Source organism: Felis catus, chromosome B3 (assembly GCF_018350175.1).
Source record: "Felis catus isolate Fca126 chromosome B3, F.catus_Fca126_mat1.0, whole genome shotgun sequence".
Taxonomy (NCBI): domain Eukaryota; kingdom Metazoa; phylum Chordata; class Mammalia; order Carnivora; family Felidae; genus Felis; species Felis catus.
The window spans coordinates 39,868,531-39,891,285 of record NC_058373.1 but is presented as its reverse complement, the minus strand read 5'-3'; the positions used below and the strand labels follow the sequence as shown (position 1 = coordinate 39,891,285).

Genomic DNA, 22,755 nt, shown 5'->3' with positions numbered 1-22,755 from the left:
ATGAGGAAAATGAGGCCAGATCACAGAGTGAGTCTTTTTATTTGTTTACTTGTTTATTTTTCTTTAAGTAGGCTTCATGCCCAGTGTGGAGCCCAACGCCAGGCTTGAACTCATGACCCTGAAATAAAGACCTGAGCTGAAATCAAGAGTCAGTGTTGCCTGGGTGGCTCAGTTGGCTGAGCATCTGACCCTTAATTTTGGCTCAGGTTATGACCTCACAGTCGTGAGATTGAGCCCTGCATCATGCTCTGTGCTGACAGTGTGGAGCCTGCTTGGGATTCTCTCTCTCCCTCTCTTTGTCACTCTGCTGCTCACATGCACTCTCTCTCTCTCTCTCAGAAGAAATAGGCTATAAAAGAGAGGCTATAAAAGAGACAGACGCTTAAATGACTGAGCCATCCAGGCAACCTACAGAGTGAGTCTTAAGTTGACCATAGGACAGTGGCTCAAACTCAGATCAGTGTCTCTCCAGCCACCCCAGCCTGTCTCATAGTCCTAAGTCAACCCAGGCAAGACAAGGGTGGTAGAAAAGCTGTGGGCTCTGCCCTCTAGGAGACAAGACAGACAAAGATGAACAGAGAAACAAACAGACATATAGACATCCACACAAGCAGACATGAAGAGGCATAGACACACAGGCAAAGATACACACATGGGTACTTATATCCATGTATTGTATTGTTCTCATCTATCTGCGGTGGTTCCTTTCCAGATTGCAAGTTCCATGAGGAAGCAGGCAGAAAGGGCCCTTACCCTGGGCTCACCTGTAGATGGCCACGCTCTTGCTCTACTCTGGCCACACTCCATTCCACACACTGAGAAGTAACCGGGCCCAAGGGGATGGATCCATGGGGAGCCCATTCCCCCATTCTAGATTATAAATCAGGTACATGAGACCCCATTATTTCCTGCTCAGAACCATTTGGGCAGACTTTGCCAGTAGTGTGCATACCCCGGAGCCCAAAAGGTGGCCAGAGGGCAGCTGTTTGTGGGGTGCATTCATGGAGTTTGGACACGTTAGGAGTAATACATGCTTGCAAGGCCACTCAAGATAGGGGACGGAGCCGGAATGGGGAAAAAGAGGCTGGGGCCACTTATTCTGCATTGCTGAATTCCAGCACAGAAGTCAGAGGAGTCAAGAATCCAAAATCAAACCCAGCCCTCTGGCTTATTGGGATTAAGTATTTTATTTAGCAGTTTGTTGTTTTGACTTACAACGTTTAAATATTTAGATGTACTGGGGCGCCTGGGTGGCTCAGTGGGTTAAGCGTGCGACTCTTGGTTTTGGCTCAGGTCATGATCTCACGGTTCATGAGTCTGAGCCCTGCATCAGGCTCCAGGCTAACAGCACGGAGCCTGCCTGGGATTCTCTCTCTCCCTCTCTCTCTCTGCCCCTCCTCTGCTCTCTCTCAAAAAAAAAAAAAAAAAAAAACTTAAAAATATATTTAGACGTACAAATGTACGTCTTGCCCTGGTTCTTAAAAACATTAGGAGCTGCCCTGGATACCTCCCTAAGTTCCCAGTGCACAGTGCTCACAGAACAAGCACTTTAAAGATGTCTGTTAGTAAATGAGAAAATCATTTAGTGAATGAATTGAATGAGTGAATGCTTCTGCACAGATATAAACAGACAGGCATATACACTTTCAGGCACTCACCAACACATTATTGACAAGTATATATACCCACACTCCCAGAGATGCACATACCTAATAAACTTACATCTAGAAAGCCTGGTACGTGTTTATAACAAAATAACCTAAATGTTCATATGCACACTCCCACAGAAACTTGCAGGCACGTGCAGACCCACTCACTATGCAGAGGCCCACATGTTCCCTTGAAGATACCCACATACATGAGCTTACACAGAGATAGGGACTCATCGATATGCTGGCAAACATGCTTTTCCCACTGAGGAACCCAGCTCCAACCAGAAATGCAGCCGCCCAGACATGCAAACAACAGAACAGTCACATAAACTCACACTGATACACGCAGCTAGACAAAGACAATGCTGTAGGCCTAAGACAGACTGGGAGTGAGACACCTGTCCACAGAGACCCCCTGGCTGCCCTGGGCTCCCACACTGTCTGCCTCCCTCCCACTTCTGTCTGCGGCCAGAAGGGGCTCCTAGAGGAATTCCTTTTGCAGACTAGCTGAGAAAGGCTACTCTCTCCTCTTCCACAATCCCAGGCCAGAGTCCTGTGGCAGAGAAGCAGATGGTGTGTGCTGGGGGGTGCTCCCCCTTGCCAAGGACTCTGCCCTCCGTCCCCAGCCACCACCCGTAGCCTGCCAAGCCTAGGCTGTGTGCTGGCCTCTAGACAGAGACAGAGCCCCACGCAGGTCCTGCTGCCCCAGCTCTGCTTCCAAAAGCATGATTTAGGAGGGGCTGGTGAACAGCACTTTTCCAGAGGACTTACTTCCTCAGGAAATGGCTCGGCCACAAGCCTGATCTCCAAAACAGGCGTAGGATGAAAACACCTCTGCTCCTCTCCAAAAACATGGGCCGCCCCTCTCACTCAGAGCCCCTGTGTCACTTTTAGCCCCAGCATCCACAGCATTCCAAGGTGATGGACAGCAATGAAAGGTCCAGCGTCTAGTCCCACTTCTGCTGCTGACTCACTGTGTCCACCTCCATAAAATGACCCCTTTGGGTGTGATGCCTTCAGATGTAGTCAGAATGAGATAGGAGTCTCTAATTCCCCCAGGCAGTCTCTGGATAAGGGTGAGGGGCTCCAATCCCAGGAGGCAGTGGCCTGGTGTGGGCCTCCTCTTAAGTCACAGAGTCATTATTACATGCACAGAGCTTGTGCCAGGCAGTGGCTTGAAACAGAGGTGCCTCACGCTGAGGCAAAATGGGGACTCAGGCAGGAGTCAATGTCCTGTGTGGCCTGGAGACGGTGACCTCTCCTCTCCCTTTCCACCCTCTCGCCAGGTTCCCTAGGCCTCTGCTGGAGGTGGACACAGTGCTGCAGCCCCACCCAGTCGGGTGGGCCAAGAGACAGGAATGCTGCTCAGCACAGCTGGCCGGACAGGAGAGACTGTTTATTCTCTGCTGTCGGGAACATCCCAGACAATCAGGGGGATTTGGCCGCTGGCAACCCCTGGATTTGAGGACTCCAAGAAGTCAGCTTAATCAGAGCAGGCTGATGGCCTGAGCTCTAAGAAGGCAGCAGAGGTGGAAGGGAGGGGCCACCCCTCCCTGCCCCACATTCCATGCCATGTGCCTCTGAGCTCACCTCCTGGATCTGCAGTGACAGGGCAGAAAGGTGAATGGGGCTGAACCCAGCCTTTTAATCATGCAGCCATCAGGAGAGACTTCCTACAGTCCGACTCCCAGCATCCCAGGTGCCCCCTGCTTATGAGACATGTCAGAGCTAACGGCCTTAGCCTAGGAAGGGAGGTCATTTTGCATCCCCCAGACCCGTTCCAACCTCCCTGTGCTACCAGCCCAGATCCTTTCTGCTCAGGCAGTCCCTCTGGCTTCCGCCTTGTACTTGCCTGCCTTTCTTATTATTCCAGCTCCAGAGTCAGCTTTGGTGCTGCCTCTTCCAGGCCCTCTCACCTTGGGCAAGTCACCTCTCCAGGCCTGATTCTTCTGTAAAATAAAGATTACAGTATCCATCTCACAAGGACATTTTGAAGATTAAATGAGAGAATTCTTTCAATAGGCCCACCATGCAGGAGGCACTTGATAAATGGTAGTGCCTTTCTCTCCCATTCTTTCTATTGGTGCAGACCTCACCTCTGGTATTCCTGAGGGCCAGGCCTCTCTGGTGTAGCTTATAACATGTGCCCGGTCACATCTCTACCTATTGCTGCTCCCAGATCTCAGAGTGCTTTGGGGTTCCGTAGCACTCTGTAGAAGAGTCCAAGTTGACCCAAGGAGGCATTTTGATGCCAAGGCTCTAGAAGGTCCCAGAACATGGTGGGGTTTTTTTTGTTTTGTTTTAGGTGTTTTTTGTTTTTTGTGGGGTTTTTTGGTGTGTTTTGCCCATCTCTCATTTTGCATAGGCTTGAGTGCCTTGTCTAAGGAGGTCAGGAAAAATTCATCAATCCTGACTCATTTGTTTGGAATTCATCTTTCTATATATTTAATAAAGAGTTTATACCAAAAATAATGAAATTCCAGGATGGCAAAGAGTATCAGTTAAGGACCCCTCCTCACTGTATCTCCCACAAGTTCCAATTTAAACTCTTAAATAAAAAAGGAGTCTATTGGTTGGTTACACAGTGAAAAGTCTGGCTTTAGGCACAACCAAACTGAGTACCCAAACAACATCATCAGGATTTAGTTTCTCTTCCTCTCTTGGCTCTGCCTTCCACTGTGTTGGTGTCAGTAGGAGGCTCCCGTGGCAGCAAGATTCAAGGCGGCAACACCAGGACCAGCCTCGCACACTGACAGAATGGGGGTGGGAGGCAAATGTCTCTTTCCCAGCAGCTCCTGCAAAAATCTTCTTATAGATTTCTTGGGGGTCACATGTTGGTATATGAACCAATCACTAAGGCCAGAGAAATGCAGCTTGCTGATTGGCTCAGGCCTGTGCCACTGCTCCCTGCCTAGGGTGTGTGGGTAGAAGGAGCAGTCACCTTTACCCAGATCCAGTGAAAATGGAAAAGAGGTTGGTTTCCCAGCAGGAAGCTGGGGTATGGTACCAGGAGGGTGAGTGAACGATGGACCACAAAAAGAACAGGTGTCTTCCAAAGGAAATCAATGGTCAAAGAACTAAGCAGATGAATACTTTTCAAGCACTCCCAAGCCCTTTAAAAATGTAATGGATGGAGCACCTGGGTGGCCTAATTGGTTAAGTGTCCGACTTCGGCTCAGGTCATGATCTTGTGGTTCATGAGTTCGAGCCTCATGAGGGCCTCTGTGCTGACAGCTCAGAGCCTGGAGGCTGCTTCCCATCCTGTGTCTCCCTCTCTCTCTGCCCCTCCCCAGCTCACGCTCTGTCTCTCTCTGCCTCTCAAAAATAAATAAAACATTAAAAAAGTTTTTTTAAGTTAAAAAAAATATGTAATTGATGTGCTAGTTTTAAATCCCTACAGATCTCTGACAGGCAATGTGTTATAGGGCCCATTTGGGATAGGCTATACTTGCCCAAGAACAGTAAACCTACATCTTTAACCAATCTGTAATCCATACTTCCCAGGAATTCGGACTGGCCTTTTCCCTTCCTGTCCACACTGGTGGGCAGCTTGACTAAACTGACCAATGCTGTGAGGGCTGGAAGGCCCTATCAGCACCGTAAGCTATTTTCACCAAGGACTTCCCTTGGCTAAATGGGCACTGAAAGAGGGTTGACTGCAGGGGCCTCAGCCTTCCCTTTCTCTCCTGACCCCCACAAGTCTCCTCTGGCCTTTGAATCTCCCCTGGTTGCTTTCTCTCTACTAGCACTCTTCCCAACTCATTTCTAAATCCCATTTTCTTAGGAAAGACTTTGTCATCAGTCACTTATATATGTGTGTATGAAGCAGCATCAAAGGACTATGTGCATTTTAACTCTGAGCCTTTTCAGTGAAACAAAAGGCTTTGTTCTGCCTACCCCCTACTGTTCCCAAAAGGTGCAGAGCAAATGGGACTCTGAAATCAGGCAACCAGTGTCCACAACCATCCCTGAAACCCTCGCTCATCTGCACAGCCTTGCCAGTGTGTTTTTTCTTCAAGTATAATTTTGATCACCTTTGCTGACATTCAGTCATTACTCTCTGCTGTGGCAGGGAAGTTTCTTGAATCCTTTCATCCATTTATTCACTCAGCAGACTTTTCCTGAGTCTCCATCATCTTTTAGATACTGGGTATGCCAAGACAGCCCAGGCCCTGCTCCCTCTGACAGCCTGCAGTTGAATCTCAATGCTGCACACCAGATTTTTAACACAAGCAAAAAGCCTAGCCCAGTGGCTGGTATTCAATAGGTATTCAAAAAGTGCTGCTTCCCCTTCCCAGGGCTGCACGATGTGGAGAACACTGGAAATTTTCTAAAACCTTTTCCAGGTGGACAGGAGTGCCAACAGAAGTGGGTGGAGATGGTGGTTTCTATCTCGCTTCAGAATGTCATGATTTGTTTTGGATGTTCCAAATGTCAGGTTGGAGATCATGCAAAGAAGAGGGGCTTATTCTAACCAGATCAGGGCTAGAGGCAGCCCAGGACACTGTCTCCCTGGTACACAGCCCCAGACAGTTTGGAAACAAACAGAAACCCATCCAGAGGAGGGAGACTGACAAAAGCAAAAACAAACAAAGGCCAAGAGATGGAAAACTCACGAGGTGGGGCCGGGTGGAAAGGAGGGGAGCGAGGAGAGATGGGTGGAGGCTGTGGAGGGGGCTTAAGGAGGGTGTGTGTGTGTGTGTGTGTGTGTGTGAGAGACAGAGAGAGAGAGAGAGAGAGAGAGGAGCTGAACCCAGCTCCCCCCACCATCCCAAGAATCACCATGGCAATGGGGAGGGTGAGTGCAGCTGATTCCAGGCCAACACAAACCTCCAGGGCTTAGCAGCAGGATTGGGCTCGGATGCATGGGGCCATGTTCTAAAGAAAAAGATCTGAATTGGGCTCTTTAAGTCACAAACTCCCTACCAGCTCTGATTTTGTAAGCAATCAGTATTTAATGAAATGAATTAATCAGAAATAATAGTGAATCACATTCCTATTCCATGTTTCTCTCACATACACAGGTACATTTATCCAAAAGCCCACAGAGTAAAACCCCTTCCCTTTGTGGGGAAAACTGACAGCTCATTGGGTTCTTGGCACTTTCCAGAAGCAGTGACCTAACTTGTGGAAGGTCTTCTTGTCACCCCTGCCCAAATTGTCCTCACTGACAGTAGCATTAGTGATAGAGGGTTGATGGGTTTGCTTTCACAAGACCAAGGCAGCTGCAGCTCTGATGTGAGGTGGCTCCAACTGAACCATCTGGTCTCCTCTGCCATCAGTGGCCTGGTGAAGCTCTTGGCCCAGAGGGGGTGTGTCAGCAAGGAGACTGCTTCTTCTTTCTCCATGAAAAAATGTCTGCAGCATGATCCCCTTGGGCCTCCAAACTCCAGCACTCAAATTTGCCCTTTCCTGGAGATGGCTGGCCTCTGGGGTCTGTTTCAGATGTCAGGTTGGTGCTAAATAGAACTGTGAGTCTTTAGAGTTTGTCTCCTTCCCGCCTCTCCATTTCTAGTTACCCAGAGATCTCACGCTATTGCCCATTACCCTAGTCCAAGGTGGACCCATCCATAAGGCATCATAGGCACAGGGCATAGAATCCACATTACAAAAATGTTTTAATTTCCTTTAAAAGCAGAAGGAAGCATGCCTGGGTGGCTCAGTTGGTTGAGCATCTAACTCTTGATTTGGGCTCGGGTCATGATCCCAGTGTCATGGGATCAAGCCCTGTGTTGGGCTCCATGCTCAGTGCGGAGTCTGCTTGAGATTCTGTCTCTCTCTCTCCCTCTGCCCCTCTCCCCCACTTGCACTCTCTCTCTAAAAAAAATTTTTTTTAATTAAAAAAAGGGGTGCCTTGGTGGTTCAGTCAGTTAAGCACCCAACTTTGGCTCAGGTCATGATTTCACGGTTTCTGAGTTCGAGCCCTGCATCAGCCTCTCTGCTCTCAGCACAGAGCCCACTTCGGATCCTCTGTCCCTCCCTCTTTCTTCCCCTCTCCTGCTCGTGCTCTCTCACTCTCTCTCAAAAATAAACATTTAAAAATTAATTAAAACTAAAATTTTAAAAATCAGGAGGAAAAAACAAGCTTGTAAGTGGAAGCAAACATTTTAGTATTTAATAGTAATATATTCATCTTTATACCAACACAATCATAAAATATAATTTTAAATATTTATTAAGGAGTCCAGGAAGGCCAAAGTGCCCATGAAAGTCATAATGTAGTCCTGACCTACTCTCTGCTCACTCAGGGATTTCCTTCTGTCACATCAAAATGTACCTGTCCAATGGCTCTCCATTAGCCTAGGAGCACCTGGAGGATAGGAACATTCTTCATCCATCCTCAAGTTCCTACTATGCTCATTGTTTGCCCCATGCTCACATCAGGTATTGCATTGACTCTCTGGGGGTGGGGTGGGGGCAGAAACCTCAGGGAAAAAGAGGGGGGACTAGGTTTTAAATAAATATTGCCCGAGAATTTCTGGAAACTGCACATTTCACATCTGTGCAGTTGGACTTTGTCCGCATCCCCTGTTGCTGAATGCTACTTGAAACTGCTCCCAGCAAGTTCGCTAATGATCTCCAACTCAGTAAATCCAATGGATACTTCCCAGGTATAATCCCAACTGCTCGGCACCATTTGACACTGCTCATCAAGATTGCCTTTTTGGCTTCCATGACACTTTGCTGTCTTGGTTTCCTCCTATTTCCCTGGACATTGCTGCTAGGTGTCCTGTGCACGCTCATTTCCCTCTGCTGGGCCACTAAAAACTAATAATAGCAGCTGAAACATGTCAGCTATTTGCTCTGTGCTGAGCCCGACTGTGTCAGTTCTTTTAATCCTCAAAATAATGCTAAATCTATTCTGCAACCACCAGCCAGAATGGGCTTCCTGGAAACCAAATCTGATCATATCATTTCCATGCTTAAAACCTAATGGCGCTCCCTGGCCCACAGCTTTGAGGGTCTTGCATGATCTGGCCCGTGCCCACCTCTTCCGCCCCATTTCTCACCACAGCCTCTTCCTTTATGACCTTCCTGCTTTTAACTCCTCCAGCAAGAACTCTAGGTCCTTACATGTGCTTTTCCCAGTGCCTGAAACACTCTCCCTCCACTTGTTGGCCTGATACTGGTGGTTCTTTCGGGTTTCAGTTAAATATGAAGTTAAATATGGGCTCCTTTTCTAGGAGCCCAGGGGTGCTGCAGAGGATGGTGGTTGTGAGATTAACACTGAAACCTGCCATGTGCAGCTCCCAGCTCTGTGCTGCTTCCCAGCCACATAGCTTTGAGCAAGCTACAAAATTCTCTGGCACTTCCGTTTCTTATCTGTTGTCAGGATTAAATAAATCAGGGGCACCTGGGTGGCTCAGTCAGTTAAGTGTCCGACTCTGGATCTCAGCTCAGGTCTTGATCTCAGGGTTGTGAGTTCAAGTCTTGAGTTGGGCTCCACACTGGGTGTGAAGCCTACTAAAAAAAAAAACAAAGATAGAAAAAGAAAAAGAAAAGAAAAAACGAAATTTGCACACGTAGGTGCTTTGCAGGTGTACATGTGTCACTTCTGTATTTTCTGACCCCAGACTATGTTAAGACTTCTTGCCAAGTATTTTCCAAAACTCCTTTATAACAACATGTAATCCAACCCCACTCCTGAGAATGCTTGTCCAGCTCCCGACCTTGCCAGACTGGCAGCTCCAGGAGGGCAGAGACACTTTTACCTTGATCCTGCTCCTATTTCTAGTGCCTGGCACACAGTAGGTGCTCGTATTTGTTAAATCAATGACTAGCAATCTAATACCTACTAGATATCCAGGTGATATATGGTGTCCAGAAAACTGCTACCTTGAACAAAGGAAGAGAAGATAAGATTTTTAGCAACAAGGCATGCATGGCAGACTCCCACTGAGACTGAAAGCAGTCACAAAGGCCACTTGGTAATTAGGAAAATACCTTTATTATCTCTGAAATCTTCCAATATTCAATGTAAAAACCATGATAGTGGCTTGTTCACAACTTCACAGATTATAGAAAAATGACTTTCTACCTTCTTTATAGAGATCTACCCCTCAAATCAGATGGGGCTCCATGATGGCTGAAACAGGGCAGGAAGGAAGGACAGAGAACAGAGCAAGGAGATCTGCAGCTCCCTGAGCAGCCAGAGGCTTCCTCCCCACTTTTAAAGCCCAGGTTGGGTCCCGACGACCTGTGAGCCCTCCAAGGGAGGCTTGTCCATGCACACTGGCGGCAGACTGAGGCAGGCCCATGTCCTGAGGTCCTGCAGTGTGGCACTTGTGGCTGGGAGGCCACAATCAAGGCAGCTTCGTGAGAACAAGAACAGGTGGCAGGCCTGCAACTCAAATCCCTTTCTCTAACACATGGCCAGGAAAGAGACTATGGGCACTGACCAAAGAGTGCTCTCGAAATCTTCTCCTTTTACTCAGCTCCCAAAGATGAATTTGTCAAATAGCTACTTTAAAAAGCAAAACAAAACAGAAAACAAACATGTGTTTCCATTTCAACTACAATCAGCAGTTGGTAATTTTTAGAAAAAGACTTGAGTTGCTGTTAAATTTGTCTTTTTTATCAGGTCTCTGGCTCCTTCCTTGCTTGTCCATGGTTGGGGCAGGGGGGTTACAGCTGTAGCAGAAGGCTGTTTGTTGATCTGAGAAAACTGTGAAAAGGTTTTGCACTCACATACAAAGGCTGATGGAATTCAAAACGATCCCACCAATTTTTATGAGAAACATGACTGTTCCTCTTGGGTGTCTCAGGTCAAAACAAGGCAACCGCCTAGTGATTTATAGTCCCCACTACACATATTCTGCCTTCCAGAAGGCATTAGAGAAAGGGCCAACGTCTGCCAGGAGTGACTGTAAACACCCCACTGACAGCTTGGACACTTTGTTTTTAAATGCAGCAGGACTTTTTCCTTTGGCCCTGGCAGAAAAACCAACTCCCTAGGACTGTTTAGGAAGGAGCAGACAGGAGGACTCCCCTGAAGCCCCAGAGCGAGAGACGCGTGGTCCCCACTGAGCGGAGTGTGGCTCAGAGCATCATCAAAGGCAATCAATACATTTATGGCATATGAAAATTGTCCTGTGGTCCCCAACTGGCCCCCAGGCTCCACCTGGTTGGACACGGCGCATGGGAGGTACAGAACAGGTTGTCATAAGGCACATGGTTGAGGTGGCCCCCACACCAGAGAGATTATCTCTTTGCACGATTCCAGAAGTGTTGGAAAGCTGAGGAGTTGATGGCACTCACAATGAGCAGCAGCAGCAGATACAGGGATATCATGACCGTAAACCAATGGCTGGAAAACCAGGACAGCTGGCTTGAAGCCCTGCTTAAGGGGGGGAAAAAGTGATGTTGGCAAGAAGAGAAAAACATTTTTTTTTTAAGTGTATGCAACAACTTCTGGCTCAAAGATGATGAAATGATGAATCTCATCCTCTGGGTGAGCCATGAAACAAAGCTTCGTGCATGCTCCTTCGCTCAAAAAAATCTGGGGCAATTTGCCCTGGCACCGACACATCTTTCACCAGAACATCTTCTAAATGTACAAAGACAGCTATGCAATGAGCTCATCCTGATCTTCTCTTTCATAGCTCCTCTGGTGCCTTTTGTGACCCATCTTTTCTTAGGCAAGACTTTGGTATCTAGAAGAATGACTGTGCTCAGGGTGTCTGCCCAGATGGCAGCAGGTGGCAGGTAATTTAGCAGAAATCTTTTCACTTTTAGACATGTACAGATATCAGTCCGAGCTGGGGAAATCCTCTCTGGCCCACTGGGAGATGATCTAAACCGTCCAAGTGTGTACTGAAGAGACACTCCGGGGAGAAGTGGGAAAGGAATGGAATTTTCAAGTAGAAAAAGCCAGATGATTTTAAACCAGAGGATAATGTTCCTCAGACTCAGGAACCCTATGCAAATCTCCCCAATGTGGGGGATGGGGTGAGGATTTTACTGGTTTATGAAATCTTGAAGCATGGAAACACTGGTGTATACAGCCAGGAGTGGGGAGGATTACAAGTGACCCCCTTAGCTGCTCATCTGCTGCTCGTCCCCATCAGAAGCTCTGCCACAGACCCCAACAATGTGACAGGATCTCAAAGTGACCCTCGATCCCGGGGAACCCTGCCACCCACCATCACAGTGCTGAGATGGGATGTGGAATCCACCACGGTTCTGAGGAGCTGACAGGTCTTGTCTGCTGTTGAGTCCAACACCCTCATCTTGGACATAAAGATGAAGCATCTCAGGTCCAGAGAGGAGCAGTCACCGCAGGAAGTGACCAAGCAGAGTGGCACATATTCCCAGTCAGCACCCAGGCACCACCCTGCCTCTTGACTTAACCTAAATCAGTGCATTTCCGACTACAATCAGGAGCCTGGGTGGCTAAGGGGCCTCATGGTCTGGAGCAGCCAATTTGTCTTCGTTCGGTCCCTCATGTTATTTGTATTTACAAATCTCTCTTAATCACTAGAACACACTCCTCTCAGGGCCAGGACCGCATCTTATTCCACCTGTCTTCCTCACCCCTCACCGTGTGCAGCACAGCGTTTTATATATTTTACACATAGCTGAGGTCTAAGGCTGGGGGCAAGGGATGCTGATAACTAGGGACACAATACTCTCAGCATTTAGATGTTCTCCTGGACCTCTAGCAGGGCCCGTCCTCCTTACCTCTTGGGCTGCTTCTGGGAGTACACCAGCAGGTACTTCACTCGCAGGAGCTGGTTATTGGTGACCACAAAGTACTTTGGAGGGATGTCTCCGCCTTCACTATGTTTGATTCTTGCTCTCCTGCGATCTATCTCCTTAGAATCTGAATAAGGAGAATAAAGTACAACTTCACCGGGGGGAAATACAATAATAAAAAAAGCAAATTACAAATAGAAATAAGTCAAGCCTCCTGGTCATGAGGGTGGGGAAGCCTAAAAAACCTAAAAACCTAAAACTTTCCTTTTAATAATATGATGAGGCTTTATAAAAACAAACAAACAAACAAACAAAGCCAAAGCTGTGTGCAACAGTAGACTCTGCAAGGTTTTGTTTTGATGTTGATGTCACAGTTTGCTAACTTCCTAAGAATTATAAATGCAAATATTCATGCTGCCTGGTGTGGAAGGGTAGTGTCAGACACGGGCCATTCCTCAGGATTCCAGTTGTTTTACATTAGAGGCCAGGAACAGACAGTTTCCTCAATTCTCCTTTTCTCAGTGGAATCAACAGGCCAGTTCTGGAGACTAGAATAACAGTTCTGCGACTCTTCTGCCTTTGCGGGCAAAACAGCAGGGCGCACAAGGCACAGACTCTAAGAGACATATCGGGGGAGTGGACTGAGCTCTAGCTAGTCATCCACTCCCCCAGAGAGTCCAGGATTTACTCTCTGTGGCCTCAGTTGCCTCTCACATCCTCTGGGGGCTCAGGCACATACCAGAGTAGCTGGAGGACAGGGTCTGGATCCACGTCTTTAGCTTCAGTTTAGTGAATACCTACTGAATGTCAAGTAGGTTTCAGGCTCTCTGCAGGTATCAGGTGCCCAAGAGTGACTAAAACTCACTTTCTGCCTTCAAGGAGCCCACACTCTGGCCTCACACGCTCCCTTTTATCTGTCAAATCTCACTTCCTCCCGGGGCACCTGGGTGGCTCAGTTGGTTAAGCGTCTGACTTTAGCTCAGGTCATGATCTTGCCGTTCGTGGGTTCAAGCCCTGTGTCAGGCTCTGTGCTGACAGCTCAGAGCCTAGAGCCTGCTTCAGATTCTGTGTCTCCCTCTCTCTCTGCCCTTCCTCCCTCTCTCTCAAAAATAAATAAACATTAAAAAAAAATCTTACCTCTCCCCAAAGTTTCCCCTGAGTACTTGGACCTACTATGTTTGATTGCACCTTCCTGTGAGCTGCCCTTGTGGACCTCATCAGCCTCCTCACATGGCACTCTGTGCCCACCACCTTGTAGTAAGTGCTCAATCCCCAAGGAGACTGTTCACTCCTTGAAGGCAAGCCCCTGTCCCACATTGCTTTGGACCCAGCCCATCCCTCTGCATGCAATGGGTGCTCCACCCAACAGATGGGTCAACGGCAAGAACCTACACACTCAGAGGCCTGCAGCCTAGGTCCAGGCCAAGTCCTCACTCACCCTTCTTCTTCATTTGGCACTTGACATCTGGATGATCAATGACTTCACACACAGCCACACAGCTGAGGATGGGGCCAAGGAGGCTGCGCTGCCATCCAAGGCCATGGGGGCTATAAATGAGGGCCAGGCTCAAGTCACTGGTGAGGTAGGTCCCTTCCCCAAACAAGGATGTCTGGAATGGCAGAGGTCAACAGAAAAGAAACAAGGCTGGGTGAATGTAAAATTGGCAAGGCAAGCTGACACAGGTCTTTCTTCAACAGAGTTGTAAATACAAAATTCTCAAGCCTCTTTATCCCCAGTAAAAGGCATATAATATCAAATTATTCTATGACATCATCACAGGGTTATTAGTAAACCCATTCCTATCTGATGACCGTTTAACTAATTGTGGATGTGCCCACCTAGCCTAGAAAACTAGCAGTTCCTATGGTCAAGGTTGAGTGAGAAAAACATAGGTATAAGAGTCCAAACAGACCTGAGTTTGAATCCTGACTATACCTCCAACAAGCTGGCAAGTTACATAAACTCTCTCGGTCTCAGTTTCTACATCTGTAAAATGGTGATGTTAGTATCTCCTCTATGAGGTTGAGGATGATTCAATGAGATAATGTACATAAAGCATCGAGCAGGACACCTGACACATCGGAGGGGTGGGCGTTTATATTATAATGTATTAGCAATTCCTGTTACGTGAATGCATTTAGCATGGTTACACCAATGGCCTTGCAGAAGCAAAGTCACACACTTATGCACAGCGAGGGGGATCACACCTGAGGATGGAAGTAATCAAAGTCACTACTTGAAAAAGAAATGAAGCTCTCAGACAAGAACTGTAACCAAATAGGGCAGGCCTATATTAGGGACATGGTAAGTTTTACTCTGTGTTGGTGTCAACCAAGGAGATGTCCAAAATCTAGGAGGCAGGTCTCTAGTGGTAGGTGCTAACTTGATGTCCTCCATGAAGGAGCATGTCAGATGAGAGAGAATGATATCAGGAGACATACCTACAAGTTGAGACTACAGCAGGCAGAGCAGACACATCTTTTGCCCACGGTGGACCATGGCCAAGAGTCTATAATCAACCATGATGGCCAGCATAAAAATATCAATCATGGCACTCATTCATACTGACTCAGAATCCTTCTCAACACAACATTTCAGGTAGCTGTTACCAATGGATGGAATTTGAAATTCAAGTTGAAATTCAATTGCTATCTTTTGGCTGCAGTATTAGGATCTGTTAAGTGAACTCAAACTGCTCTCTGAACAGCCTATGCTTGGGAACTGAGAAATGTCCTATTCAGTGGCACCAGGCTTCTACAATTCTAAGCTGGTTAGGTGAAGCTTAGGGGAAATGAAACAAGCCTTTGCTTTACCTTTGGGAAGCCCCTTGCCTTAGGCAGTGTCCCCATGTCTCAAAAGCTGACACAGACCTTCTCCAAGGACCCTTGGTGTTGTCTGATCTGACTCTACACCCATTCTAAGCTATAGCTGCCATATACACACAGACTAGACTCCATAGACTCAAGAGCCTTGAGCGAGACTGCTGTAAGCAGAGGTGCACCACAGTGGGAAAGCTGGGGTATCTGTACCAAGAAATCAATTTCACAGCTTCAACTGGCAAGTAGGCTCCCTCAAGCAAGCCCCTCACTGAAAACCCAGACAGAAGCAGCCAAAAGAGCATCCGCTTTACCAAAGGACTCCGACAAAATGTCTCTAAGCAGCAAACTCCCTGGACACTGAAGAGAAGGTCTGGTGTAATCTTCAGGCAACTCCTCCAAGGCCAGTTATGCTGTGAAGCAGAGACCCCCCAGATTCCAGTAGCCTGGCCATAATAATAGGCCGAGAGCCAGTATAAACAGGCCTGTCATCGTACAAAAAACCCAACTGCACACTAATCAGCTACAGCAGTGTTGGAAGTCTCTCTAGCCTCAGGGCTGCATCAGCCACAACGGAGCCCATGGCCATGGAGCCAACCCCTCAGACGAGGCAGATGTTGGCATGACTAGGGAAAGGCTGCAGCCCTGCCACTAGCCTAGATACCCTCTCCATCCACCTATAAAAGCAGTCATTGCTTTCTTAGAGTCTAGTAACGGGAAGAACCCTTTGCATATATGAACTATTTGAATCCTCTCAGCACACGAGACTGTGGGTGATAACGTCCTATTTTACAGATGAGGACACTGAGGCTCAGAGAGGTTAAGTAATTTCTCAGGACACAGAGTGGCTAAGGTGGTCTTTCTGGCTCCTATATGTACTTGTCTTCCTATACCTCACTAAGAGCCAAAATAAATGCCAGCAGAGAAGGGTGAGTGACACTGTTTTGACTCCAAAAAAAAAGGGCGGAAAGGACCTCTCCTTGGAGCATCCCTCAATATTTCTAAGGACTGATTCTGTTGGACTGTCCCCTAGGCAAGTGCTTCTCAAACTTCAGACAAATCACCTGGTGACCTTGTTAAAGTCATCTCTGATCAGGTGGTCTGGGGTCTGCCTGAGATGTTTTATGTCCAACAAGCTCTTGGGTGATGTGGCGCAGCTGGGCGAGGGACCATGCTGAACAGGGAGGGTTGGCGACATACTGGGATTACCTGGCTTTTATTTATTTTTTTCATGTTTATTTATTTATTTTGAGAGAGAGACAGAGCACGAGAAAGCGAGGGGCATAGAGGGAAAGAGAATCCCAAGCAGGGTCCATGCTGTCAGCACAGCACATGATGAAGGGCTTGATCTCATGAGCTGTGAGATCATGACCTGAGCTGAAATCAAGAGCTGGATGCTTCACTGACTGAGCCACAGGTGCCCCATGGGATCCCCTGGCTTTTAAAGCATACTGTTATCTGGGCCCCACACCAGAGATTCTGATTGAATTCTTCTGGGATACAGCCAAGCATTTGGATTTTTCAAAGCTTCCCAAGTGATTCTAAATGGGCAGCCAAGGTTGGGAACCATCTTTAAATCCATAGTTCTTAAACTGTAATCAGTACAGGAATCACACAGAGATCTTGTTAAAATGCAGGTTCTAATTCAGAAGGTCTAGGGTGGGCTCAAGATTCTGCATTTTCACAGGCTCCCAGGTGCTGGTCTGCAGACCACACCTGAGTGTGGCCTCAGTGAACCTATCCCCCCCAGCCTCCCCCAGGCAACTCCCCAGGGTTCTGACCCTCAAGTCATTAGGCTTAGGCCCCACCTTGTTCAGGTGGCAATGCAGCCCATTGTGGATGATGGAATGGAAGTTTTCGAGGCGGCTCCCGTGGAAGGCGTAGATTAGGTCTCGTTCTCCTTTGGTCTCATAAAATTTGGCGTTCGCTGGGTTGGAGTACTCAATTTCAAACAGGAAGTCCGGCACGGGGACAGGCGTGTGAGGGGCACCGGTCAGCTTTTGGATCTTTTCGAACTTGAAAACATGTAGGAAGTCGCAATTTTATTGGGGAAGCTGTTAAGTTGTGCTGCCAAAATGGCCTCCTAAAGCTTTGGGCTTAATTCCTATGGGGTCTGCTCATGAGAACTAGTTTCATGAGAATAAAGATAACAATTTATAAATAAGCTTAGAGCTTCTACTTCAAGATTACTTTCCTATCATAATGTTTTTCCCCACACTAGGCCAAGAAGCACAAACTGCTCCTTTGAACTAGACACCCCCCCTAGTTTTCATAACACTGTCACATCCCTTTCCTGCACTCTGTCTTTACAATAGTCTCAGGAGGTAGAAAGGTGTGATCAGTTGCAAAAATGGCCACAACCTTTCCACTCATCCTTGTCTATCACCCCTCTGTAATGTGAGTCTGCAGGTAGAATTCCCGGACTCCATCAAGATGTGGCACCTCTGTGCCACCTTGAATCTGGGCTTGGCCACGTGACTTGCTTTGACCAATGGGACCCTGGCAAATATATAGCAAACAGACTTTGAAAGGGCTCGCCCTTAACCATCTGCTGCTGGGAACGCTTCACTGCCATGTGAATGAGCCCTGCTAGCCTTCAGGAGGGTGACAGTCTCGCAGAGGAGGGCCCCAACCACAGCAGCCACCCCAGCAGAAGATGGAGATATGTGAGACATACCAACTGAAGACTGAGACACTAGATCATCCTGCCCCACCCAGAAGAACAATCCAACTCACTCACAGAATCATGAGAAACAATCAAGGTTGTTTTAATCAAGGTTTTTGGAATGATTTGTCATGCCACAAAACCTATTGATACAGAAGAGTGAGCTCTTCCTAAAAGGCAATAATCCTTTTCAAGGCAGAGATGACATCTTTTCAGTGATTTCTAAACAGTAAGTCATAGACCAAAGCCAATCTGTGGCAAAGTTTTCTCTGGTTTGTGTTTAAATGAGAAAAATAAGGACAATGTAACAGATACATTTATACTGCTGTAAGGTTCCCATCCTTTCTTTGGAAGAATTGTCCTTTTTTTGAGAACATCCTCCTTTTTTATATTAAAACATCCTTTTATAAAGTGATGATACATGGCAGCCTCACGTCCTTACTTGGACATGATAAAAGGCTGAAAACCCTCACTCCATATGGCACCAACACTCCATATTTTAATGGAACTTAACTGGTCCATAATGAAAAGTCAAGGAGTCACACTGCCTTATCTACTTTACCTACAGCAGCCAACATCTAGCAGGTGCTTAATACCCACATGAAGAATGAATAAATCTAAATTTAGCAGATGACAAAAGTGAAACCCAGGGATCATCTAGCAGTTAGCAACCCAGCCTGGACTTGAATAGGGATCTCCTGACTCCCACTGTGGGGCTCTGTGTGTTATTTACCATTTAGCAACAGAGATGGACGTCCCTAGACACCAGAATCCAAGGTACCAAATTCTATGCCACTTAAGGAGGATTTCTGTCTTGAGCAGGAGCTTGTAAAATTAAATGTTCTTAAAATAAAATTAAGTAAAGACCAGTACAGATAAACCCCTGCTGCTGCTCAGAGAAAAGAGCACCAGATCAGGGATCTGCCTTCCTACACGCAAGTCCCTGCCATCCCAGCCTGTCCCTGGTAGATCCTGGCCAGGCAAGGGAAACCGAATTACAGAATGTCTGGTCTGTGCCAGAAACTGTACTGGGGGTGGCATACATTCTATCATAGCTCCCTTCTGAGTTAGCTATTAATATTCACAATTTATAAATAGGGAAAAGGAGACTCAATAATGGATGGAAGTGGGATTTGATCCCAGAGCCTAAAGTTTTCCATTACTTCCGGTTCTGCCTCTCTGTTTCCTAACAACTGGATGAGGCCAATGTTTCTTAAAGTGTGGTCAAGGGTGCACCCTTACTGGATTTACCTGGGGTGCTTGTGATACCCAACATTTACTGAGCCCTTAGCAGAATGCCTTAAGGCATTCTTCTAAATGTGAAAAGTCATTCAATTCTCACAGCTAGTTCCCTGTGGAAGTATACTATTATTGTTCCCATTTTATAGATGAGGAAACTGAGTTAATGAAATGCATCCAGTAACCTACACCAGGTTCACAGTAAGAGGGGGAACACAGGTTTGCACTGCCAGTGTGCAAGTTCCTGAGACCACTCCAGACACAGAATCAGCATCTCTCAGGGCAAGGTCCAGGAATCTGCATTTTCAACAAGCTTCCCAGGCCATTCTGGTGCACAAGGAGGTCCCAGAGCCCTTTAGCTCTAGGAATGTGCTGTCCTACAGACCCAAGTCTCACCTCTGACTTCCCTGCACTGTGGATTGTCAGGACCTTTGAGGATAAAATCCAGCTCACCAGATCCCTGGCACGTTTGTCTTTGTCTCCGGAGGACTGGAGAAGTTCTTTCAGGTTGGGTAGCTTGCTGGCATCTGCAAGCTGAAGGAGGAAAAATCTCCATTAGCAAGGATCTGGAACCAAATGATAACTAGGGGGACCTCTGGTGGTAAAACATAGAATTGCACTCCTTTCATGTTTCAAGGAATTTAAGAAGAAAGGTACAGGTGTGGATTCCTTTTCCAAATACCAAACTCTAAAAGCTCTGAACCCTGAAACATTGTTTTGTAACTCATTTGCTATAAAACCTGACCTGAGATGATGTGAGGTTCACTAGTCTTTATTTTTAAAATCTTTTTTTAAAGATTTTTAAAAAATCTTTGTTTTAACAGAGTTTATTTATTTTAATAGACAGAGTGTGAGCATGGAGGGGCAGAGAGAGGACACAGAATCCAAAGCAGGCTCCAGGCTCTGAGCTGTCAGCACAGAGCCCGACGCAGGACTTGAACCAACGAACCGCGAGATCACGACCTAAGCCGAAGTCGAACGCTTAACCTACTGAGCCACCCAGGTGCCCTTAATCTGTACTTATCCCACTTCCTATTACTATTGATGTGATACATTTTGCTGCAGGAATATTAATGTCTGATTATGGAATACCACCTTGCTGGAGGAGTCACCAAATACATGGTATATACAAGTGTGGATAAAGGGCTATCAAGGCCTTTTCCCTTCAGCATCAGTTAACCTCCCGTCAACCTGTCTCCCGGAGACCAGATGGAAGCAGTACGTCAACTACATACATAACCAGGCAACACTCCTTATGGTAAAAATGACCCAGGATGGTAAACTGGACCTGGACTGGAAAAACTATGAGTGGGCAATCCACGGCTTTGGGTTTCCCTGAGTGTGGTGACTTTTTGTGAGGACTCTGGCAACTGTGTCTATGGTGTTCTTACAAGGGAGCTCAGCCCCTGTGGAACATGGAGCTTCATTTAGGTAGGCACTCCCCCACCCCCCTCCTTACACCTCAGCTGTCAGTCTTAGGAGGCAAAGACAAGCTCCTGGACCTCTGTGTGGGCTGCCATGGGGACTTAAGCAAGAACAGAATGCCGATGCTGCCCTGCAGCGAGTATCATTGTGTCCAAGAACCGTCCTGTTTAGGCTGGTGCCCCACGTGAACAGAGTCAGGAAGTTTAGTTGTGTGGGTGCAACACATTATTACCTTTGTAAAATTGGGCAGAATCTGAATTGAGAAACACATCTGATGCCAGGATTTCTTATAAGGGACAGGGGACCTGGATTTACAGAAAGCTACAAGGTTCTATAGCTTTTGCTCAGAAATTACAGCTCACTAGGAGCCAAATCTCTCCAGCATGGCATTTAAAACACTACAGACTAATGTTGAGTGAACATAGCTTGGGTTCTACCACCTCCAAGCTTTGCTCATTCAGTCCCCTGGGATGCTCCTTCCTCCACCTCTACTAACCTGGGCACCCCTCTCTCCTCTAAACCCGAAACCCCTCAGTCCCAATAATCCCTCCCCTGTATGGCTAAGACTCCTGGAGGCCGAGGACTATCTTGCGGTTTCCTTGTTCTTTCTTTTTTTTTTTTTTTAACATTTATTTATTTTTGACAGAGAAAGAGAGAGAGAGAGACAGAGCATAAGTGGGGGAGGGGCAGAGAGAGAGAGGGAGACACAGAATCGGAAGCAGGCTCCAGGCTCTGAGCTGTCAGCACAGAGCCTGACGTGGGGCTTGAACTCAGAACTGTGAGATCATGACATGAGCCAAAGTTGGACGCTCAACCGACTGAGCCACCCAGGTGCCCCTATCTTGTGTTTTTCTAATTCTCTTTCCTGGGTGTAGAGGAAAGAGCAGACAGACCTGGGTTTGAATTCCTGGTCTGTAGGCAAAGCACTGGACCTCAGGACCTGAGGCTGTACCTCAATCTCCTCTAACACAGAATCCCCGCTGCTTCCATGTCAGGTTGCCAAGAAGATGAAAGAAAGTAGTAGATCTAAACATGTCCATTTCTTTTCTTCTCCATTTGTCTAGAAAGCTGGCTGTTGCTGACCTTGAGGATTTTGTTTCTTAACTCTGTTGTAGAAAATCAGAAACATTTCAGGATTGTTTTATTCCTGTCTCTGTTTCCAAAGAATCAATCACTAGCCTCAGACTTCTAATACAACAATCTCTATATGCCTTGTGGAGCATCAGTGAGGATCCAGTTAAAAACTGTGGATGTGTGGGTGTGTAAATGCTCCATGAGTATTGATGCTCCACAGTGGGGGAGTCAGAAAGGTAAAGAATTATGACTGAAATCTATTCATTGTCATAACAAAGATGTATACTAACTACTTAGGGGACCAGGCAGGACTTTTGCTAAGTGAGGGCTGGGGGAATAAGGGGTTGTCAGGAAAGCTTCACAGAGGAGGTGCCCTGTGACCTGGGCTTCAAATGCAAAGGAGCAGAAGCAGGAAAGCATGGTGTGTAGTCAGGGAGATGGATGGTGACTTGGTGAAGTGTGCAGGCTCTTGTCCCAGGCAGCCTGGGTCTAAACCTGGGCTCTTAAACCCCTATTGGTGTGTGACCTGGGTGAGTCATTTGACCTCTCCTGTGAACTGTCAGACCTTGAATCCTGTGTGTGTCTCAGTTTTCTCAAACGTACAATTTGGATAGTATTAGTAGCCTCTTCACGGGATCCCTGTGAAGGTTAATCAGGTTAAACAAACACGGTGTTAGAGCAGTAGGAGGGTATTAAGTGCTCTCGTGTTAGTAGGAGTGCCACAACTGTTGTCCTCGTTAGCTGCAGGGAGTTCCATGTGGCTGGAGCCTAGAGTATGGGGGAGGGGTCTCCAGAAGGAACAGGAGTGAGAAGGTAACATCAGTCTATGAAGGCCTTGACCCACCTTGTGGATTCGGGGCTTTGTTCTATAGGCAATAGAGAGCCACTGATAGTACCCTCCGGGGGCCATCCCCGCAGCCTGCTACCTGCACAACCCAGAGGACACCCCTCAGCAGCCTGTGGCCTCCTCTGACCTTCTTTTCTACTCCTGATCCACACTTGTTATCCCAGAGCCAGAGCTCAGCCCTCCTTCCCACGATTACTGTCCCCATCACTCCTGTTCTCAAATCCCACCTGTGAGCCACAGCCCTTGCCAATAGTCCAGAACACAGGGAGCAGCAAAAGAACAGTCAGCTAAGCCAGGCCCCTTTTATGGGTTCAGTCTGGGAAAGTGGGAGACATCCCTCC

The 22,755-nt window shown here is 47.2% G+C and overlaps 1 protein-coding gene and 1 long non-coding RNA gene across 9 annotated transcripts in view; one reads left to right on the top strand and one right to left on the bottom strand.

Moving 5' to 3' along the window:
* The window catches only part of LOC109500628, a 60,772-nt gene extending 56,540 nt beyond the window's left edge, over window positions 1-4,232 (top strand). For both annotated transcript variants that reach the window (XR_006599119.1, XR_006599118.1), the window contains exon 4: window positions 2,939-4,232. This is a non-coding gene — a long non-coding RNA (uncharacterized LOC109500628). The remainder of the gene's footprint in view (window positions 1-2,938) is intronic.
* PARP16 (poly(ADP-ribose) polymerase family member 16) overlaps window positions 3,437-22,755 on the bottom strand; it is a 28,716-nt gene continuing 9,397 nt past the window's right edge. For 2 of the 7 annotated variants that reach the window (XM_023255195.2, XM_011282929.3), the window contains 5 exons: window positions 19,465-19,602; window positions 16,973-17,179; window positions 13,786-13,957; window positions 12,333-12,474; window positions 9,582-10,992 (listed from right to left, as the gene is read on the bottom strand). In XM_023255195.2, coding sequence (XP_023110963.2) covers window positions 10,854-10,992; window positions 12,333-12,474; window positions 13,786-13,957; window positions 16,973-17,179; window positions 19,465-19,602 — 798 coding nt within the window. In that variant the 3' untranslated portion in view covers window positions 9,582-10,853. Of the gene's footprint in view, window positions 3,602-7,745; window positions 9,489-9,581; window positions 10,993-12,332; window positions 12,475-13,785; window positions 13,958-16,972; window positions 17,180-19,464; window positions 19,603-22,755 lie in introns of those variants that run through there. The other 5 variants (XM_045059158.1, XM_045059157.1, XM_019832226.3 and 2 more) reach the window with 5 other exon arrangements.